General features: G+C 49.1%; 1 protein-coding gene across 1 annotated transcript in view; it reads left to right on the top strand.

The window, feature by feature from the left end:
* The window catches only part of ARFGEF1 (ARF guanine nucleotide exchange factor 1), a 1,029,389-nt gene that overhangs the window by 355,958 nt on the left and 653,042 nt on the right, over window positions 1-20,389 (top strand). Inside the window, exon 4 of the mRNA XM_086918014.1 lies at window positions 9,159-9,305. Within this exon, the coding sequence (XP_086774140.1) occupies window positions 9,159-9,305 (147 nt within the window). The remainder of the gene's footprint in view (window positions 1-9,158; window positions 9,306-20,389) is intronic.

Genomic DNA, 20,389 nt, shown 5'->3' with positions numbered 1-20,389 from the left:
TCCGGCAACCACGCTGAGTCTGCCATGAGGCCGTCCAGGGTCGGTAGCAACTGCTCCCATCTCATGCCGGGCCGTCCGATCCAGCGGATGTATGTCGCCTTGGGTCTGCTTTCCTGGTGCCCGACTCGCCTCCACCAGGACTCCATTCTGGATACGAATGAGTGTCCTACGACCCATACCAGTTGTGGGCGTCCTCCTGCCGAGAGAAAATGCTCAATTTAAGGTGGCTTTCTGCGCACCGGGTGTGGACGAGGGAGGGGCAGGAAACCCTGCCGTACGGCATCCCAAGGCGGCTGCTCCCCCCCCCCCCCCCCCCCCCCACTACCCCTCTCCCCTTTCCGTATTTTTTTTTTTTTTATTTAATTTTTTTTATATGAGATGCGGGCGTATGTAAGACTTGTAGGCCCTGGACCGCCATCTGCCCACGGCCTGGATCCTGTCCTCTGGCATGCCATACTGCGCTGCCGAGGTCGCCGCCCCGATCCTGAAGGAGTGCGGGGCAAATGATGTTGCGTGAAGCCCCGCCTTACTGAGGCCCTGGCGCATTACGGCCGTGAACTGGAACCTGCTCAAGTTCCTTCCATCCTGGTGTACAAAGAGGGGGCCATCCCCCGCCGGGCGAGCCGCCATGTATTGAAACAGCCAGCACACTGCGCAGCGCCCCACCTCTGGAATACAATGTAGGCGTATCGTCGCCCCTTTTCGGGCCCTATCCGTTTTGGATTGCCTAAGCGTGAGCTCCACAGCTTTTACCATCGGCTTGATGTCCCTTGCCTGCAGGCAGCGCTGCGCCGGGCCTGACCTGTTGGGGGCCACTATTTCGCTTACCCGAAATGCCCCAAAGAAAGCTGTGGTGAACGCTGCCCCGAAGAGTAGCCGCTCATACCTGTCTGCAATGATGCTGGATAGGGCGCTAAGTAACCGACCCAGCTTGTCATAATCAATGGGGCGTCTGGCGTCCTTCTTGGTCCCCTCGATTTTCCGCCAGCCTTTCAGGGCTGCTTTCAGGTACACAGTTGCCGTGGGGTCCTCGCCTTTGTGGAGCCTGGCAAAGTATGCAATGGCGGCCAGGTGCGCCTGTGCCCAAGACCTTGTTTTCTTAGCGTCGAATGCCCACTGCACGAATTTCTCCGCCGCTGTGCGCACCCTTGCTTTGTCTTCCAGTGACTCTATGCCCCCTACTCTCATTACTGTGGCCGCGTATTTCCTGTATCTCCTGCGAGCCTCAGAGGTGAGTGAGTGCCCTATTAATCTGGACAAGTCAACCCCCCCAGGTCCCACAGGTATGATGGAAAGGGGGTCATCACCTCGTCCGCACCGGGTAGAAGTTGTTTGAACCGTGTCATCTGTGACCGGGATAGCGCATCGGCGACCGTGTTCTCTGTCCCCGGCACGTGTCGGGCCTTCAGCTCCAGGTTCCCCTCGAGCTGCAATTTAACCAACTCTCGCATTAGCCTCAACATGCCCGGGCATCTTGCTGCGCCTCTGTTAATGGCCTGCACTACCCCCAAGTTATCCGACCACAAGGTGAGCTTTAGGTTCCTTATCTCTTTTTTCCATACCGTCAGAGCCACTACTATTGGGAATAGTTCGAGGAACGTGATGTTTTTTGTGAGCCCCTGCGCATGCCACCTGTCTGGCCACTGGCTGGCACACCATCTGGTCCCCAGGACTGCCCCAAATCCCAGGCTCCCGGCTGCGTCTGTGTATAGGGATAGCTGATCCGCTGTTACCCAACCCTCTTTCCAGATCAGCACGCCATTGAAATCCTGCAGGAATTCGTCCCATACCTGTAGATCCTGCCTTACACCCGTGCTCAGCCGGATGTGGTGGTGCTTGTGGGTGACGCCAGCCGTTAGCGCAGTGAGGCGCCTTGAAAAGACCCTGGCGGGCGGGATGACCCTCGCCGCAAAGTTCAGCCTGCCTACCACCCCCTGGATATCCCTGAGGGTGGCTTTGCGCCGGCCCCGTAGTTTGGCTATTTCTTCCCTGAACTCCTGCACTTTCTCCGGGGGGAGCCTGGCGGTCCCCGCCGTGGAGTCCAGCTCAATGCCCAAGAACGTCAGTCTAGTCGTTGGGCCTGTCGTCTTCTCCTTCGCTAAGGGGACTCCGAGTGTTTCGGTCAGGTCCTCGAACGCCGCCAATGTACTGGCGCACGTCGGGGCTCCCGCCGGTCCTGTGAACAGGAAATCATCCAGGTAGTGCAGCTTCCCGCCCCCCTGATGCCTGTCGTGGAGGGCCCATTCCAGAAAGGTAGCGAATTGTTCAAAATAGGCGCAAGATATGGCACATCCCATGGGCATGGCTTTGTCGACGTACACGCCCCCTTCCCATTGGAAACCGAGTAGGTGGAAGCTGGTCGGATGTACCGGTAGTAAGCGAAAGGCAGATTCGATGTCCGCCTTGGCCATGAGGGCCCCCTTCCCTGCCGCTTTGACTAGTGCGATCGCGTCGTCCACCGACGCGTAACCCACAGAGCATGCTTCCTGGTCGATGCCATCATTTACAGACCCCCCCTCAGGGTATGACAAGTGGTGTATCAGCCTGAATTGGCCCTTTTCCTTTTTTGGAACTACTCCTAGTGGGGAGATGACTATTCCTTCGCACAATTCCTGAGGGAGGGGGCCCTCGATTCTACCCAGGCTCTTCTCCTTTTCTATCTTCGCGCTCACCACCCGGGGATGCTGCCTCGCTGATTGTAAGTTATTCGCTCCCGTTAATGGCAGTGGGCCTTGAAACGGGATAATGAAGCCTTTTTCAAAACCCTCTACTAGCGTCCTGGCGTCTGTTTTGTTTGGGTACCTGTTTGCCAAAATGCGCAGCTGTTGTGTATTAATGGGGGACCTAGCCAGCTGGCACTGTTGAACGTTTACTAGTGTCCTGCCCCCACTAGCCTTCGGGCTAGTGCTTCTTGTGTTTCTCTTTCTTTTCGCTCTTTGCTTCCCGCTTGGAGCCTTTGCATGTCGCTGCAGCGTGTTTCCCCCCGCAGCTTGAGCATGCATGTTGGAATTTGCACGAGGAGCCCCATGAACAGTCCCCCGCATCGTATCTCCAGCATATGGCCTTGGTCGCGGGGGGGGAGCTGGACCGCCCAGAGGAATGCTTCTGGTAATTTCTGTTCTTCCCCTTGTGGGACGCACTCCGAAAGGACTGGTCGTATTTCCCCGTCCAGGCTCTCACTTCTTTGGCAGCGAGCATTTTATGAATTAAACCTGAAACGTCCTCCTCGTTCCACTCCATCTCTGGGTGCCGCTGCATCTTTAACCTGAAACCCTTATCATATTCCAACCATGCATCCCCGGGGAATTGCCTCTGCGCAGAATGTATGTTAGCCTCATACAGCCATAGGTCAGCTGCGCAATGGGGGAACCTCTCTACTATGATACACGCCATGATCCTGAAAGCGTCTAGCCAATTCTCGAAGTTCCGCTCCTTTCTAGCCCCTCGCCTCTCCCTTTTTTCATCCTCTCTCCTGTCACATGTGGTCAGGTCGAGGCCCTCTAGCTGTATTTCTAGGAGCGAGAATATATCGATGAACTCCTTGCGCCATATCCTCTCTTTTACTGCGAGAGGAATAAGGCACGCAAGCCCCGTGGCTTTCGTCGTCAAGGAGGCAGGGCCGGGGGATGGTCTGGCGTACAGGTCACTGCCTAGCCCCCCCGACCCCGGGCTCCCGGACCCAGTATTGTACCCCCACCCGGGTAATGGGGAAACCTGATCCCCCTGCGGGGATAGGCCCACCTGCTCCTGCACCCTTGACTGCCGGGCCCACCCCGGATCCATCATGTGCCACGTTAAGCCCCCTGTCTCGTCAGTGCGTTGTTCCCTGGGCCCCGCCGCCCCCTGCCCTGAGCTGTTCAGTAACGTCGGAGCGAGCGATTTCAAACATTCTTTTACAATGGTACTAATATGCTCACCATTAACCGCTCCGCCGTTCGTCTCACCCTTCTTGCTGTCGTCCGACCTCAGCGGCGGGAGCTTCTGGCGCACTTTCCTTGGGGGATTCCTCTTGTACGTCTTCTTCCTCGGCGTGGTCTTAGGCTTCTTGGGTGCTGACGGGCCTGCTTCCTCCTCTGCCTGGCCGTCCGGCCTATTTTCTTTCCCTTTGGCCAAATGGGGCTGGAGCCATTCGTCGCCGTGTACCGCCGATATCTCGCGGATTTTCTTCAGCACTTCCGCCATGTCTCCTGGCTGATCTTCCGCCATGTTGTCCCCAAGGCCTAGGTCTGGTTTCTGCGGGCTGGTCTGCGCCGCTGGGTCGGAAGGAATTCCGGACCCGCCTTTGAACTTCCTTACCCGTGTGTGCTGTCCGTCAGATGATGCGGCTCACTGCGCGCTCCAAACCGGACAATTGCTTACCGAGCTGGAGCTTGGCAAGGCCGCCGAGCTCGTCGTCTTTCTCCGTCGCTTCGGGTTCCCGGGGAGCTGGGTGGAGAACTTGACCGGCGCGCCGCTCTGTGTGGTCGTTCTTCTGCTTCGGTCGTCCTTTGCCGCCTCCTGCCGTAGTCGGTCCTCTTCAAACGATGTCGTTGTCGCGCCGCTCTCCCAGCTCCTTCGAAGACGTTGTGCTTCTGGTTGGGGAGCGGCGGTGTTTAAATCCCCTTGAGCCCCCTACGGGCTTCAGGTGAACCCCCTTTGATTGGGGGGTTCAAAGGTAGCAAGGTTGGCCATTGGTCGCCCCCCATGGGCGCCAAGGTCACAAGGTCACTTCCTGTCGGGGTGGCTGGTGCGCACCCCGTTTCCGCTGGTCCTGGCCGCTTCGGGGCGCCCAGGACCAGTTCCATCTCCCCCTGTTGGCACCGCGTGGGTTATGGCGCCGGCCCTTGAGCCTCCCCCACCCTGCGGGTGGGTGCGGCGGCCTCTGCAAAAACAGATGTTCCTTTCAGTTTTATGAGGGCAGGAGGCCTTTTGTCTGTCAATAAACTTTCGTTTCTGCTTTTCAGTTTGTAACCTCACATCTTTTTAAAACTAAACATTTGTTGTCTTTTGACTTACATTACTGTGTTCGTAGAACCATCTATAGAAATAGGTCAGTGTAATAATGAAAATAGCATGTGGTAAATACATGCACAAGTATCACAGCAACTTTGTGGCGCAGCTTTCCCTGTCAGTGTATATGTCTGTCGCAGTTGTCTTTACTATTTATTATGTTGTCAATTTACTGCAGCTACAAAGTTCTACAAACATTAAGAAGCCTATCCTGGGGTAAACGTAATCTTATTAGCTGCTTTGAAAACTTTTACATTTTTATGTAACACCTCCCAGCTGGGTTTAGAATGACAGCGAGTGCAGGGTGAGTGCAAGTAACAATAACAGCAAAGTGAGTGCAGAGTGACAGTGAATGCAGACTGAGTGACTGTAAGTGCAGAATAACATTCAGTGCAGAGTAGCAGTACCTGCAAAGTGAACACAGAGACAATGAGTGCAGAGTAACAGTGAGTGCAGAGCGAGTGCAAAAGTTACAGTGAGTGCAAAGTGACTACAAAATGACACTAAGTGCAGAATAACAGTGCCTGTAGAGTGACAGTGAGTGCAGAGTGAGTGCAAATAACAGTGAGCGCAGAGTGAGTATGAGTGACAGTGAATGCAGAATTTGCAGAGTGACAGTGAGTGCAGTGTAAGTACAGAGTGTTAGTGAATGCAAACTGAGTGCAGAGTGACAGTGAGTGCAGAATGAGTCCAGAAAAAGTAACTGCAAAGTAAGTACAGAAAGTGTGAGTGCAGACTGACAGTCAGTGCACAGTGAGTGCCAGAGTGTGACTGCAGAATGACAGTGAGTGCAGAGTAAGTGCAGAGTGATAGTGAGTGCAGACTGAGTCCAGACTCACACCGATAGACTTACCACCACACATAAAACAACACACAACAACACACACCCTCGCACACAACAAACACTGTCTGCAACTTTCACTAAACACACACACGCACACACCAACAGCTGACAGTGCACCAGCCACTGTTTCAAAGTCCACAATCATCAACAAATGACAGTCAATAAGTGTAGAATTACAGCGAGTGCAGGGCGAATGCAAGTACAGTGAGAGCAAAGTGAGTGCAGAGTGACAGTGAATGCAGACTGAGTGACAGTAAGTGCAGAGTGAGTGCAGAATAACATACAGTGCACAGTAACAGTGCCTGCAAAGTGAACACAGAGACAGTGAGTGCATATCGACAGTAAGTGCTACTTGAATACAGACACAATAAGTGCCGACTGACAGTGAGTACAGACTAAGTGCGAGAGTCACAGTCACTGCAAAGTGACTGCAGAATGACACTAAGTGCTAAATAACAGTCACTGTAGAGTGACATTAAGTGCAGAGTGAGTGCAAATAACAGTGAGCACAGACTGAGTGCAGAGTCACAGTGAATGCAGAATAAGTGCAGAGTGACAGTAAGTGCAGTGCTAGTGCATGCAGACTAAGTCCTGAGTGACAGTGAGTGCAGAGTAACAGTGACTGCAAAGTAAGTACAGAGACAGAGAGTGCAGACTGACATTGCGCGCACAGTGAGTGCGAGAGTGTGACTGCAGAATGACAGTGAGTGCAGAGTAAGTGCAAAGTGACAGTAAGTGGAGAATGAGTGCATACTCACACCGATACACTTCATAACATACATAAAACAACACACAACAACACACAGCCACGCACACAACAAACACTGTCATTGCAACATTCACTAAACACACACACACGCACCAACAGCTGACGTACACTCCACCAAAAAACATGCTTCAAACACATTGCCATTCACAATGCCATTATCTCAAACTTAAACAACCCGAGCCATAATGCATTCCTAATGCTTGTTAAAATGATGGCGTTGCCCCGGTTCTTGTACGCTCTCCAGAACGCGATGGATTTGGTTCCCGCGTCCTACTTTAAAGAAATGAAGGCTCTCCAGAGACAGCTACTCTGGGAAGGTAAACCCCGTAAGGCCTTTTCTAAACTTACCCTTCCCTGGTATGACGGGGGAATAGGATTGCCGGACTTAAGGAAATATTATTGGGCCTCCCAGCTAGCGCCGGTGAATCACGGGATATACCGTCCCCCAGGTGACCCTGGATATGCTATGGACCAATGGCAGTTACCCGGGGGAGACTATACCAGGGCGCTGTACGCTGGACGCAGCAGATTTCCACTTACAGGACCTATGGCGCATGCTGTCCACGTGTGGCACGCGGCCAACAGGGGAAGGGAAGTTCACACAAGCTACTCCGCTTTGGAACTCTGAGAGGCTGGGAAGTCTATGGAAGTCTAAGGGGTTTGACAAGTGGGACCTCATAGAGATCACGCGCGTCAGAGACATTTGGGGGGGGGCAATATACACATTTGATGTTCTTAAGCTGCAGTACCAATTGAATGACAGAGAGTACTTCCGCTACCTCCAGGTCTGACATGCGCTGCTCACGCACATCCCCAGGGACACAACACTTCCAGACGCTTCTCCCTTCGAGGACAGAGTGCTAGATGGTCATCTCTCCGAGAGGACCATTTCTCTGATATATAAGAAGTTGATAAACAACATAGAAAACCTGTTAGTTATTGTCAGACAACACTGGATTGAGGACGGCCTGGAGTTAGATGATGAGGACTGGCAGGAGGCGGTCTCCTCCCCATGGGTTGTGACCATCCAAATGAGGCTGAGGCTGGTGCAACTTAAGATACTACACATGTCATATGTCACGGGGCCCTGTATGGTCCGGATGGGTCGCTCAGAGGGCGTTGAGTGTAAGATAGCTTGCTTAATCTTCACAACGGCCCCAACAACGCTAGGATGCCTGGCTTCACCTTGGGGGTGCCCAGGAGTGGGCACTTCACTGGGAAAAGCCAGGAAGGGTTCCACAGCGGTATGCGTACAAGCGCCGAGATACCCTCATGGGTCGATTTGTGCGCTATACAAGTACTACTACATTTACATTTACTCACAGAGGAGTTGCAGGGAACCGGGGACATTCACTCATATAATGTGGCACTGCCACAGTGTACAAGCATATTGGGGTGAGGTCCACCGCACGCTACGGGCAGTCCTGGGGATAGACTTACAGCCAGAGGCCCTTAGATGCATCCTGAATATCTGGGAGCCCACGGACCTAAACACGTACAAAATGCAAGGGCCAACCTTGGCATTCATGATCGCGAAGCGAAACATGGCCCAACTGTGGGGGCCAGCCTGCCGCCCCGGATAGAGAAATGGAAGGAGTATTTGGACTGGTGTATGTTCATGAGATATCAGTCTCTTCTGCCAGTTGTTGCCCGGGGAAGTGGGGCAAGGTCTGGGAGGCCTGGAATCACTACAGAGGTGATATTTGTGCCCCACCGACCTGTCAGGAAGAAGCGGAAGCGCACGAGTCTCCTTGATCCACTAAATATTATAATTCTACATGTTTTGAAATGTATGGAATGTCATTAAGAAACATTGAAGACTTATAAGTATGTCACTTGATCTGTTTAATTTGTTAACTGAACAGTTTAATATTTTTTTATTTTTTTTAAAAAGGCCCCTAGAGAGAAACCAGTCTGCATGGTTTGGCCTGACATCTCATGCCAAAACTAAAACTAAAATGGAGGATAATCAGAATGCGGAGTTGCTTAAGATTGGGGAGAAACCCATGGAGTCCATAAAAACAGCCCTTTCAATTATTGAAAGAATAAATGAAAGTGAATAGGCCGGGGTCCATGATAAACAACTAGCAGCATCCGGCATATCGCCTCAGTTATTCCATACCTATTAATTTACGGTTGGCTGGTGATTGCTGTGAGCTGGTACAGCACTGGGTGATGGACAGGACACGTGACAGTTTTGTCTTATAAGTGTGTCAACATATTTTTGTGCAGCCTATATGAACTACTACTGAATACTATGGTATTCTTATTAGTGTGAGCCAGGAGGGCTATAAATGAATTGACTTTACTGTGCTCTAACCAGGCTAGACATAGGGCAGCCTGGATAGTATATTGTAATGTCAAACTGCTACATAATCATACACTGTGTTGCTGAAGGAGCCGAGAACTGTGTAACGTATTATGATAAATATATATGTGTTTCTGCTGACATGTATTCATCATAATGACGCATTTCTCATTTTAGGAGTAAAAAGTTCAAATGTTTGAGTGCATATATTCAGATTTTGTTACTTTCGATTTTCTTTTCCTCATTAGAAACTAATTGCATATGGACATCTGACTGGCAATGCTCCAGATAACACAACGCCTGGCAAAAAATTAATAGATAGAATAATTGAAACAATATGCGGCTGCTTCCAGGGCCCACAGACCGACGAAGGAGTTCAGTTACAAATAATAAAGGTAATCTAATCATTTATGAGAAAATAGGCTACTAATAAACTTAAAAGAGCGTTGAAATTCTACATCACGTATATTAAAACATGATTAAATTGGTGCCATGTCTTGTTAAATTTGATTTGAATAATTCGATTGTTTCAGGAAAACTAGTATTAATAGTTAACAACTATGCGTGTGTGAAAAGATAAACAGTACGTTTTGTGACTCGAACATGTTATATTTACTCTCACTTCCAGTCCATGAAATTATCAGCTTGGGCTTGCCCTTGTGCCAAGTGAAAGTAAAGGTGCTGCACAACTGTAAATACTGAAGCTAAGGGACGCATGCATGCAAAGCACTTCCTATGCTTATTCACGAGGGCAGCATTGTTTCTACTGTTCGTCATTTTGCTTGATATATTTTTTGCTATTTCATTTGCAATTTTTTCATTTGTGATTTAACTTTTGTGCTGGCTTGCAGTCGTTTCTGGTGTTTTCTCAGGGATTTGGGAGTCCACAGGTTTTGAGAGTTAATTCCTCATTGCTTATCAGTATGCGACTCAGTTACCTGCTTAAACGTGCACCAGATTATCATTTATTCAGTATTTGCAGATATAGATGTAAGTTACTTTCCATACTTTTGAAGAAGAAGCAAGTTATTTATTTTGCCTTTGGTAAGGAGCTCGGATTCTGCATTCATTGACTAATCTCCACTCCTAAATTAAAGAAGACCACAACTGGGTGTATTACTGTCAGCAAATGTAAATCTGCAATTGTGAGTTGTTAGAAGCCCTTGAAACTGTCCTCCCCACTGTTTTCTGGCATCACCTCTGACATCTGTGAAGTACGTCTGGGGAAGAAACTGCACAGTTGCTCCGTCATATCTTTAATTGGAAGAACAGTTGCTTGTACCTTGGGTACCATGGTTTTCGAATGCTGCACAACCGTAGTTATGTCCCTAGAAATGTGAAGGGAGGTTAGACAATACCGGTCCGAAGAACAACCCACTCCTCCCACCTCCGAACCAAAACAGCACTCTCACAACCTTTGCGCCTGGAACCCAATCTCTACTGAAGACACCATCCGTCTGATGAACTCCATCCACTCTGGCTCACCAACTGACCCATGCCCCCACCACATCTTCAACAAAGCTGACTCCATCATCGCACCCCATCTCCGCGATGTCATCAACTGCTCCTTCGACTCCGCCACCTTCCCAGAAAGCTTGAAACATGCCGAACTGAGCGCCCTTCTGAAGAAACCCACAGCGGACCCCTCTGAACTTAAGAACTTCCGCCCCATCTCACTCCTCCCCTTCCCGGCCAAAGTCATTGAGAAAGCCATCAATAATCAGCTCGCCGCCTTCCTCGAATCCAACAACTCCCTCGACCCCTCACAGTCCGGCTTCCGAGCCAAACACAGCACCGAAACCGCCCTCATCGCAGCCACAGACGACATCCGAAAACTACTGGACAACGGAGAAACAGTCGCCCTCATCCTACTCGACCTCTCCGCCGCCTTCAACACAGTATGTCATAGCACACTCATACAATGCCTCAACAACGTCGGAATACAAGGAAAAGCCTTGGATTGGATCATCTCGTTCCTCGCCGGAAGAACCCAGAGAGACCGCTTCCCCCCATTCAAATCAGAGGCCACCGAAGTAATTTGCGGTGTACCACAAGGATCTTCACTCAGCCCCACCCTCTTCAACGTATACATGAGTCCCCTCGCATCCATCGCGCGCCAACATAACCTCAACATCATCTCCTACGTAGACGACACCCAGCTGATCCTCTTGCTCACCGAAGACCCAAACACAACGCCAAAACCAATCTACACGAAGGAATGAAAGAAGTAGCCGAATGGATGAAGAACAGCCGTTTAAAACTTAACTCGGACAAAACGGAAGTCCTCATCTTAGGATCATCCCCCTCTGCCTGGGATGACTCATGGTGGCCACCGGCCCTAGGTACAGCAGCCATACCTACAGATCACACACGTAACCTGGGCTTTATCCTAGACTCCTCCCTCTCGATGACCAGACAAGTCAACGCCGAATCTTCTTCATGCTTCAACATACTACGCATGCTCAAAAAATTCTTCCGCTGGATTCCCACCGAAACAAGAAAGACAGTCACCCACGCCCTGGTAACAAGCCGACTGGACTATGGAAACACCCTATACGCCGGAACCACAACCAAACTACAGAAAAAACTCCAGCGCATCCAAAACGCCTCTGCCAGACTCATACTGGACATCCCCCGCCATGCCCACACCTCCGGTCACCTGAGGGATCTTCACTGGCTCCCCGTCAGCAAGAGAATAACGTTCCGGCTCCTCACCCACGCACACAAGGCCCTTTACGACCTGGGACCCGAATGTCTCAACACACGACTGTCCTTCTACACACCCACCTGCCAACTTCGATCATCCAACCAAGCCCTCGCCGCAATTCCGCGCATCCACAGATCCACCATGGGAGGAAGATCCTTCTCCTACTTAGCGGCCAAAACCTGGAACTCTCTCCCCATTCACCTCCGACTCACACAGAACCACCTCTCCTTCAGAAAACAACTTAAAACCTAGCTATTCGATAAGTAAAGCACCCACCCTCCCTCAAGCGCCTTGAGACCCTCTAGGTGAGTAGCGCGCTATACAAATTTCTGAACTTGAACTTGAACTCTTTGGCAGTGCTGCTTTTATTGTTTGTTGGGCTTGTCCTTTTTTACTTAACACTACGGTTCAAATGTGGGGACCAGCAGTCACATTATGCTATAAAGAGGTGACAGATTAGATAGTAGAAAAGAAAGATCAATGTGTTACATTGTATTGTAGCTTCTCTTGAATGTAGACAGTTATTTTGTCTGTTGATGCTTGTGGTAGAACACGTTTGTTTGTATCACAGTTCCAAAATTTAAATAAGGAAAATACAGCTGTCCAGGCAAGTCATAGAAACTATAATCTCCACTCTTTCCATACAATACAGAAACCCATATGGATGGCTGATCAGTATTATTTTAGACATGCATTTTTTGGATGCCCAAAGGGCATATAACATGAACAGTCCCGTGGCAGAGATTAACACTCTCTTGGGTTATGGCAAAAATGCACTAACACGCAGAGGTTTCTGCAGTTTCTTGGGTGGGTGTTTTCATTTTTCTGTTTTACTCAGTGAAGCCTGGAGCCTATATAAAGGATTACCCTCTCATGGTGCTTATTGCTGATCACGAGCATGCCAGTCCGTTTAATCTTCTCCTTGATCAACTTCTGTGCCTCCAAGAACTTTAAGTTGTCGATTCAGGAAAAACTGTATACTTGTGTCTTACGACATCTGCAGTTCTGCCCAGAATTTGGACTGGCCTTTGGCTAAAAATAAAGAACTGGCCCTCACTGTGTCTTAAAAAGTGGTCCGGAGGGAGACTAAAGTCATGTCATTGGTAAATCTTGCTCATCTTTCCTTAGTCATCAAAGGCATTGAAAATGTTAGCTCTTGATAATGATATACTCTTATTCCTCATTCCTGAGCCCTGTAGCATTTACAGGCAATTTGGCTGGACTGTTAATATTTCCCATGTGTAACTCAACCTACAAGACAGACGGGGTTCATTTGAGTCGAATGACTTACCTTAGGTTAGGTTGGGAGGAAGAGTGGATTACTTTTGCACTGTGACCTCAGAGATTTCCAAAGGTTTCTTTGAACCCCAGAACAAAAGGAATTCTCAAACAGATCGGCTGCTGGCTTAGTTCCTTGCATTAATGGCAGTCATAGCAACAAATTGGGCACTACTAATGGTACTGGTTTCCACAGATTCCATGCTTGAACCCTTTTAAGAATCTAGATTTGTTTTACGTAGCAGCATATGTCATTGATGCCGGTTGGTGCCTCATGATGTCACAAATGGAACTGCAGAACCCTGCCGGAAGTTACATATTGGCTTCAGAAAGGGCACCTGGCTATTGCTTTTCTTTCTTTCTTTTTTTCTCAGGAATCTTGTTTGCATGACACACCTAAACTCTCTACCAAAGGGTCTATGTAGAGAACGCATGATATATTTGGCTCAGATTCAGATGCCATGTTGCTATTTGGCGAAGGATTTGCAGAAGGCTTGTGTTTTGAAACATCCTAGTTAAACGTTCATGTTCCTAAGGGGCCTGTATCGGATGAGCAAGTTCAGTTTTCTGGAGTCATTACGAAAACTGTGGAGTGTATGCCTATTAAAATGCACACTGTTGAAATCAAGTACTCCTTATTTACTGAGATGTTGATGGGAAAACTAGCCTTCTTAGTATGTTAACCATTCAGTAAAGGGCACTCCTAGATCAGGTGACATATTCTTGGGATAAGCCGTACTTTAATGCAGCAGTGTCAATAATGGTTGCTTCCAAGTATAGCACAAGAACAGTGCCATCAAAGCCGCCTTACTTGGCTCCTTATCATACTCCGCAGTTTTGTACTCAAAGCATTAAAATCTGGGACAATCCCTTCTACCTCACTGGATAGAGAGTGCAAAAGACTAGACACTTTGGCTGAAAAGTGTTTGCTTTAGGCAGTGCAGCACTAACATTCTCCAATGCTGGATGCCTCTACCTAAGATATAGTCATGCTCTGTGGGAAATAGCAGCTTCAACTGTTCCAAGACTGCCTGGCAATATAAGAAGATCCTTTGCTCAGTTATGCTAGGTTGACATGGGCATATTTAAACAGTCCATGCAGGCAGGTTTGGATACACTTGACTCAGGGGCCGAAGTCATGGGATTGGATTAAATAATGGATGAAGCTGAAAACATAAATAAAGACATGGATTAAATTCAGATTACTGGACGAGAATTGGTTTATTGTAAAGATAAAGACTTTGCTATGAGGCTGTGCGTCTGATTGGCACGCAAGGATGTGCCATACATATAGTGAACCAAGTCATGGGTTTGCCATTTGTACTTGTCCAATATCAGTTACTGAGCATGCTCTTTAATGGGCATCATTTATTTGGAAAGAAGACGGATACATCCCTGGAAAGTGTGAAGGAAAGTGTGAAACAAAGTGTGGCCGCAGCAAGAGCATTGAGCTTGTCCTCATCATCTAAAAATGCCATCACCAGTTCTGGAAGTTCTAGGGTTCAAGGCACAATTTGGCAGGCTTGAGATGCAGCACATCCTGCAACAGATTCGTCCTCAAATTAGACTTCTGTAGTGGTGTCTTTGATTGTAAAGAAATCAGTATTATGGTCTGCCGAATAACAGGGTTTTCCTTGAAGCTAAGCTGGTACAGAGTCTGCAGCAGTGGATGCAGTCACAGAATTTATTCAGAGAGAAAACCTTGCAGATGCCTTGACCTCAGATGACTTTGGAATCAGACACTTCTCCTCACAGTTGTGGACCCTCATTTAGGTTTGAAGTATTTCATTGCAATATGGAAACTTCTTTCTTTTCTAAAACTAGACCTCTCAAAACTGGCAAGCAGTGTGTGCATATCTTCATTAATGCCGCAACTTACCCTTGAGCAAAGAGAACACACACAGGGCTCATTGCCTAAAGTGAAGCTAGTGGGGGAGATACCCAGCCTTGATAAACTTCTTACAGACTTTTACCAGGCCTGCTCTGCAATGCGGATGGATATGTGAGTGGAGTATGTAATGAGGTAGCTGAAAGAGGCTGGACTTCTTATACCATGAAGCAGGCACTGACTATGGTACTTCCCCAACCAAGGAAGGACCTTAAAAATGTAATCCTACAGACCTCTGTTAATATGTCGATAGAAACAAAAACCCTTAGTTGTTTCAATGTGAAGACAGTGATCATTGAGTTGATACTCCTTCCTGCTTGACATCTTCCAGTAAATGGAAGTCTAGACACAAGCATAAGAAGGCCAAGCTGGATTTGACTGGATTTGGCTCCATCCTGCCACTTGATGTCTGCTGAGAAGGCACAAGGGTGTCAAGGTAAAGATTGCACTCCCTTGTTCCCTGGGCTGTTGTCCACTCTGCAGCAAATGGCATATTCCAAAGAAAAAAACTTGCTGTCGATTTTGTGTGTGAATCCGGATTCCACTGCCCTCCTCTGGGCCCCAACTGAGCTGCAGGGCTCTTCAGACAGATTTTCCCTCTCAGACCTGACTCATTGGGACCTGCTACTGGGACCAAACGCGAACTCCAAGGATATATTGCGCTACAAAAGCACTAAAGTGCAAGATGTGGGCATAAACTCGATTCCACCCGAGGTCTCTGCCTCAGCGCCATTACCAGCTGCAACGGACAAATCACATCCTATTTAGCTATGATTTGGACTCCGTGTAAAAGCATTTAATGCCCTCCAGGACGCTGGCTATGAAGAAATTGGCATGTTGCTGCCTCTTAGTGATACTAATGATGCTAAATATTTAGAGTTACAGAATGTCAGTGGACTTGACACATATCCTGAAACAAAGCTAGACTCTCCTCTTGGGCTTCCAACAGAGGAGAGTGTGATTTAAAGACAAGCTGATACTCTCATTCGTGGGCAACTGCAATTCTAGTGTAAGACAAATGTGTTAACTGAGATCCTTCAACAAGGGCAAGATTTGTCTGAGACATTGTTGTTTAATCAAGTCTTACTATGCCCTCTGGTTGCATGGTCCAAGAAGACTGGCTTGTGTCTATCAGTCAGTCAATTCAATTAAATTCAAAAGACCTTTATTCGAATTTCATAAAATTCATAAAAGCACATACAATAAAAACAGTCCCAATCTATCAGTCAGTCAACCTGTGGCTGATGACAGATCAGTTCCTGGAGACATGGAATTCCTGACTAGGCACACTACGTCGGAGAGCCTGATCGTGCAAGTTCTACAAGTAATTTCTGACCAATCCTTCGGATAAGGAATCAAAAACACTTCATGCTTTCGGAATGTAAGTATTTTCTTCATCTAGCCTAGTCGTGGATCAATCAGTGCTGTCTGTCTCTTGGACAGGTACACCCAGGCACTATCGGATTTGGCAAGTGACAGCTTGGACCTCTGTGCCTCTCTCGTCGAAACGATACAGGATAATCAAGTATTGGCTCTGTGCTGTCCTGGACATTACGGCCTGTATCAGAGGGGCTGTTGTCATTCGTTTTCTGCTCTGAAGGCACACCTGGATGAGATCAACCAGAGTTTATGAAGATGTAGTGTCATCACTAATGGACATGCCCTTGAATGGCATAGGCTGTTCAGAAAAAAAGCTACTTTGGTACTGAAATGATTAAACTACAGTACTCACCAACACTGGAAATTCAGAGGCTATTCCAAGGGTCAAGCTTACAACCGTGCCCAGAGACCAAACGGTTCTGTTAACCAAAAGGGTATGGCCATGCATTGAATACAGGCAACGGGCACCATACAAGACCTTTTCTGCAGAGATGTGAGAGAATGACCCTTGGACATCAAAATCCGAGTGTTGATGGGGCCCAGACCCTAAACTCAGAGATAATCTGAAACTTTTGAGACAAATGTTAGCAACCTAGATGACTATGAAGAAACAATATATTGTTTTTAATGATCGTTTCTTATGAAAAATGCCAATAAAAACGATCTTAAAAAATAGCCTTTCTTGCCTAAAGTGGCTTATTAATTTCACACTCGCTAGTGATTTGATTTCCTTCTCTTTATCCTCCTCTCTGTCCTTTTGAGGAGGTGACGATATTGCATAGGTTAGACCTTAGAATGACATTGAGTTGCTACATTCATGATTCAATCATTTAAGTTTGATGATAACTTAACAACATCACCAGATTGGTAAGGCAAGAGGCAAATGTGAGATGTGTTTCAGAGTGTAAGCCATTACTATGAGTTGGTTGGTAAGTGGGCTCCTGAGGTTTTCTGTGCTCATTTCAATAAGGGTACTGAAGCAGATTTGGCACTGTGCAGCCTAATTGTAGTATGGCAACATATCTTCGGTGCATTCTTTTGCTAATCACTCCTTGGTTTATGACGAGAGGGCAATCTCAGTTTAGTAGGGTCGAGTTGCATTCGGTTTTTCAACATTAGTATCTCCATTGCTTTCCATCCCTGCTCCTGGGTTTTACTGTGGGAGTGGTTCAGTCAAGGAAGCCGGAGTAGTAAGTATCCAGTAGATGAAGTTACTTACCTTTGGTAACAATCTGGCAGATGGATACAATAGATCCTTCAGATTCCTTGCAACTATCCTACCTTCCCTCTGAGAAGATATTACTTTCTTTTTAGGTCGAGCTGATGTGGCATTCATGCGATTTAGAAAAGGGGGTGGTGATGAACAGAGTGTCTGAGTTAAACAGACCACTCTTACCCAGTCCAAAGATCAGGGCTTGATCCATCACCGTTATTTATCTCACTGCCCCATCCCAGCTCAGAACCTGGCTATATGCAAATCAGTCTGTCCCTGGCCCAGTGCATCATGGGAACAGGGCAGACTAAACTACCAAGCCAATTCTTCACCAGAAAGGAGACAAGCTACCGGGGACCGGTTTCTGGCATTTCAGCCTTCTTCGGCCCAGCTTGCTTGAATCCTGATGGAGCAGTGAGAAAGGGACTCATGTCTGAGTATACCCTGCCACACCTATAGTGGCCAAAAACGATTTAGAAAAGGGGGTGGTGATGAACAGAGTGTCTGAGTTAAACAGACCACTCTTACCCAGTCCAAAGATCAGGGCTTGATCCATCACCGTTATTTATCTCACTGCCCCATCCCAGCTCAGAACCTGGCTATATGCAAATCAGTCTGTCCCTGGCCCAGTGCATCATGGGAACAGGGCAGACTAAACTACCAAGCCAGTTCTTCACCAGAAAGAAGACAAGCTACCCGGGACCGGTTTCTGGCATTTCAGCCTTCTTCGGCCCGGCTTGCTTGAATCCTGATGGAGCAGTGAGAAAGGGACTCATGTCTGAGTATACCCTGCCACACCTATAGTGGCCAAAAACGATTTAGAAAAGGGGGTGGTGATGAACAGAGTGTCTGAGTTAAACAGACCACTCTTACCCAGTCCAAAGATCAGGGCTTGATCCATCACCGTTATTTATCTCACTGCCCCATCCCAGCTCAAAACCTGGCTATATGCAAATCAGTCTGTCCCTGGCCCAGTGCATCATGGGAACAGGGCAGACTAAACTACCAAGCCAGTTCTTCACCAGAAAGAAGACAAGCTACCGGGGACCGGTTTCTGGCATTTCAGCCTTCTTCGGCCCGGCTTGCTTGAATCCTGATGGAGCAGTGAGAAAGGGACTCATGTCTGAGTATACCCTGCCACACCTATAGTGGCCAAAAACGATTTAGAAAAGGGGGTGGTGATGAACGGAGTGTCTGAGTTAAACAGACCACTCTTACCCAGTCCAAAGATCAGGGCTTGATCCATCACCGTTATTTATCTCACTGCCCCATCCCAGCTCAAAACCTGGCTATATGCAAATCAGTCTGTCCCTGGCCCAGTGCATCATGGGAACAGGGCAGACTAAACTACCAAGCCAATTCTTCACCAGAAAGGAGACAAGCTACCGGGGACCGGTTTCTGGCATTTCAGCCTTCTTCGGCCCGGCTTGCTTGAATCCTGATGGAGCAGTGAGAAAGGGACTCATGTCTGAGTATACCCTGCCACACCTATAGTGGCCAAAAACGAATGAATGCATCAGCTCGACAACTTATGTTGCCCGTATTTAGGAAAGTGGACAGCTACCAGACACGCGCTTTGACGAGGTCGGATTTCACCTCGGGAGCGAGCGTCTGATAGCTGCGCATGCGCGGTGCAAAGCCCTTGCTCACACACAGACACAGGCAGCCCCCACCCCTCTGCATGCACGCACACACATACACAGGCGCGCGCATGCACACGCAGGCATACGGCACACATACAGGCACACATACAGGCAAACTATCCCCTACCTCGCATTCTCTCTCAATCACACACAGTCACGCATGCGCACACACATTCCCTCGCGCACACACGCACACACTCCCCCCACGCACACACTCCAACCCCCCCCCCCCCTCCCCCCCCCCCCCCCCCCCCCCCAGGCATACACACAGGCACGCACGCACTTCACATCAGCCCTGGGCCCCACTCACCGACTGCGCTCTTCCGGCGGGGCTCCTCACGGCGCGGCGCGTCTCCTCCTCTAAATCGGGGCTCCCTCAGGTCAGAGGAGCCCCGCAACAGGCGCCACACTCCTCCTTCTCCCCGGCCCCCTCCTGGGGACCCGGGCTACCCCGGACGGCAGGGTGCTCCATGCGCCGGCAGCTCGCGGACCTCGGGAGGCGGGACTTCCGGTCGGCCGCGAGCGGATTGGCCGGCCGGGCAAGAGCTTCCGGGTCGCCGCGGGCAGCGCGGCGGCCCCTTTAATATTTTTGTTTTGTTGCTGGCTTGTTTCTGTCTGTCTGTTGCACTGGCCTGCTAAAGACAGATTTGTTTTATTTACTTATTCTCATGTTTTGTCTGGTGATAAACAATTGTGACAACATTCGTGATCCGTGTTCTGTATAAACGCTTGTTTAAAGCCTGCCGTGTTTGCCTCTGCTGGTCGCTGGAGCCGTGCGTGTGTGGGCTGGTCTGATGGAAACTGAGAGTGTGGGAGAGGCGGAGGCAGAGGTGGGCTCGAGTGAAGTTTTGCAAGATCAGCTTTCAGCGGCGCCGGCACACGGAGCTCGCTTCTCCAGGCTCGGACTGCCCCTGTGACTTGGATTTTGCCCACCAGGACCGTCCGAGGGAAGGCGGTGAGGACTCGCACAGCACGGCCGAAGCCGGGGGCAACACGGGGCTGGCTGATCCCCGCTCTAGACACGCTGTGCCTGGCGGGGGCCACTCAGGAGCTGCTCTCACGCCTCAGCTTCCAGTACGGTAAGCTGGCTGCTCTCTGCCAGTGTTTGTATTAATGAGCGGGTTGAGGGAAGGTTAGGGGTAGCACTATGAGTAGTAGTGACGTCCGAAGCCGGGGTGCTATCCCACGAGGCCTTTCATGCACTTACCTTCTGTACACACCGTTTTCCCTCCTGTTCCTCGTCCGAATACATTATTAGCCTGTCCGTTGTGTACAGTTGTCTGTGTTCGGCACTGTATAGTTGGTTTTACTACTACTGATTTGAGGGAATAATTCTACTGGGTAATGTACCAGGTGCGTCACTGGGAGAC

This window comes from Lissotriton vulgaris, chromosome 4_1, assembly GCF_964263255.1.
Source record: "Lissotriton vulgaris chromosome 4_1, aLisVul1.2, whole genome shotgun sequence".
Taxonomy (NCBI): domain Eukaryota; kingdom Metazoa; phylum Chordata; class Amphibia; order Caudata; family Salamandridae; genus Lissotriton; species Lissotriton vulgaris.
This window is presented reverse-complemented; position numbering and strand designations above follow the sequence as displayed.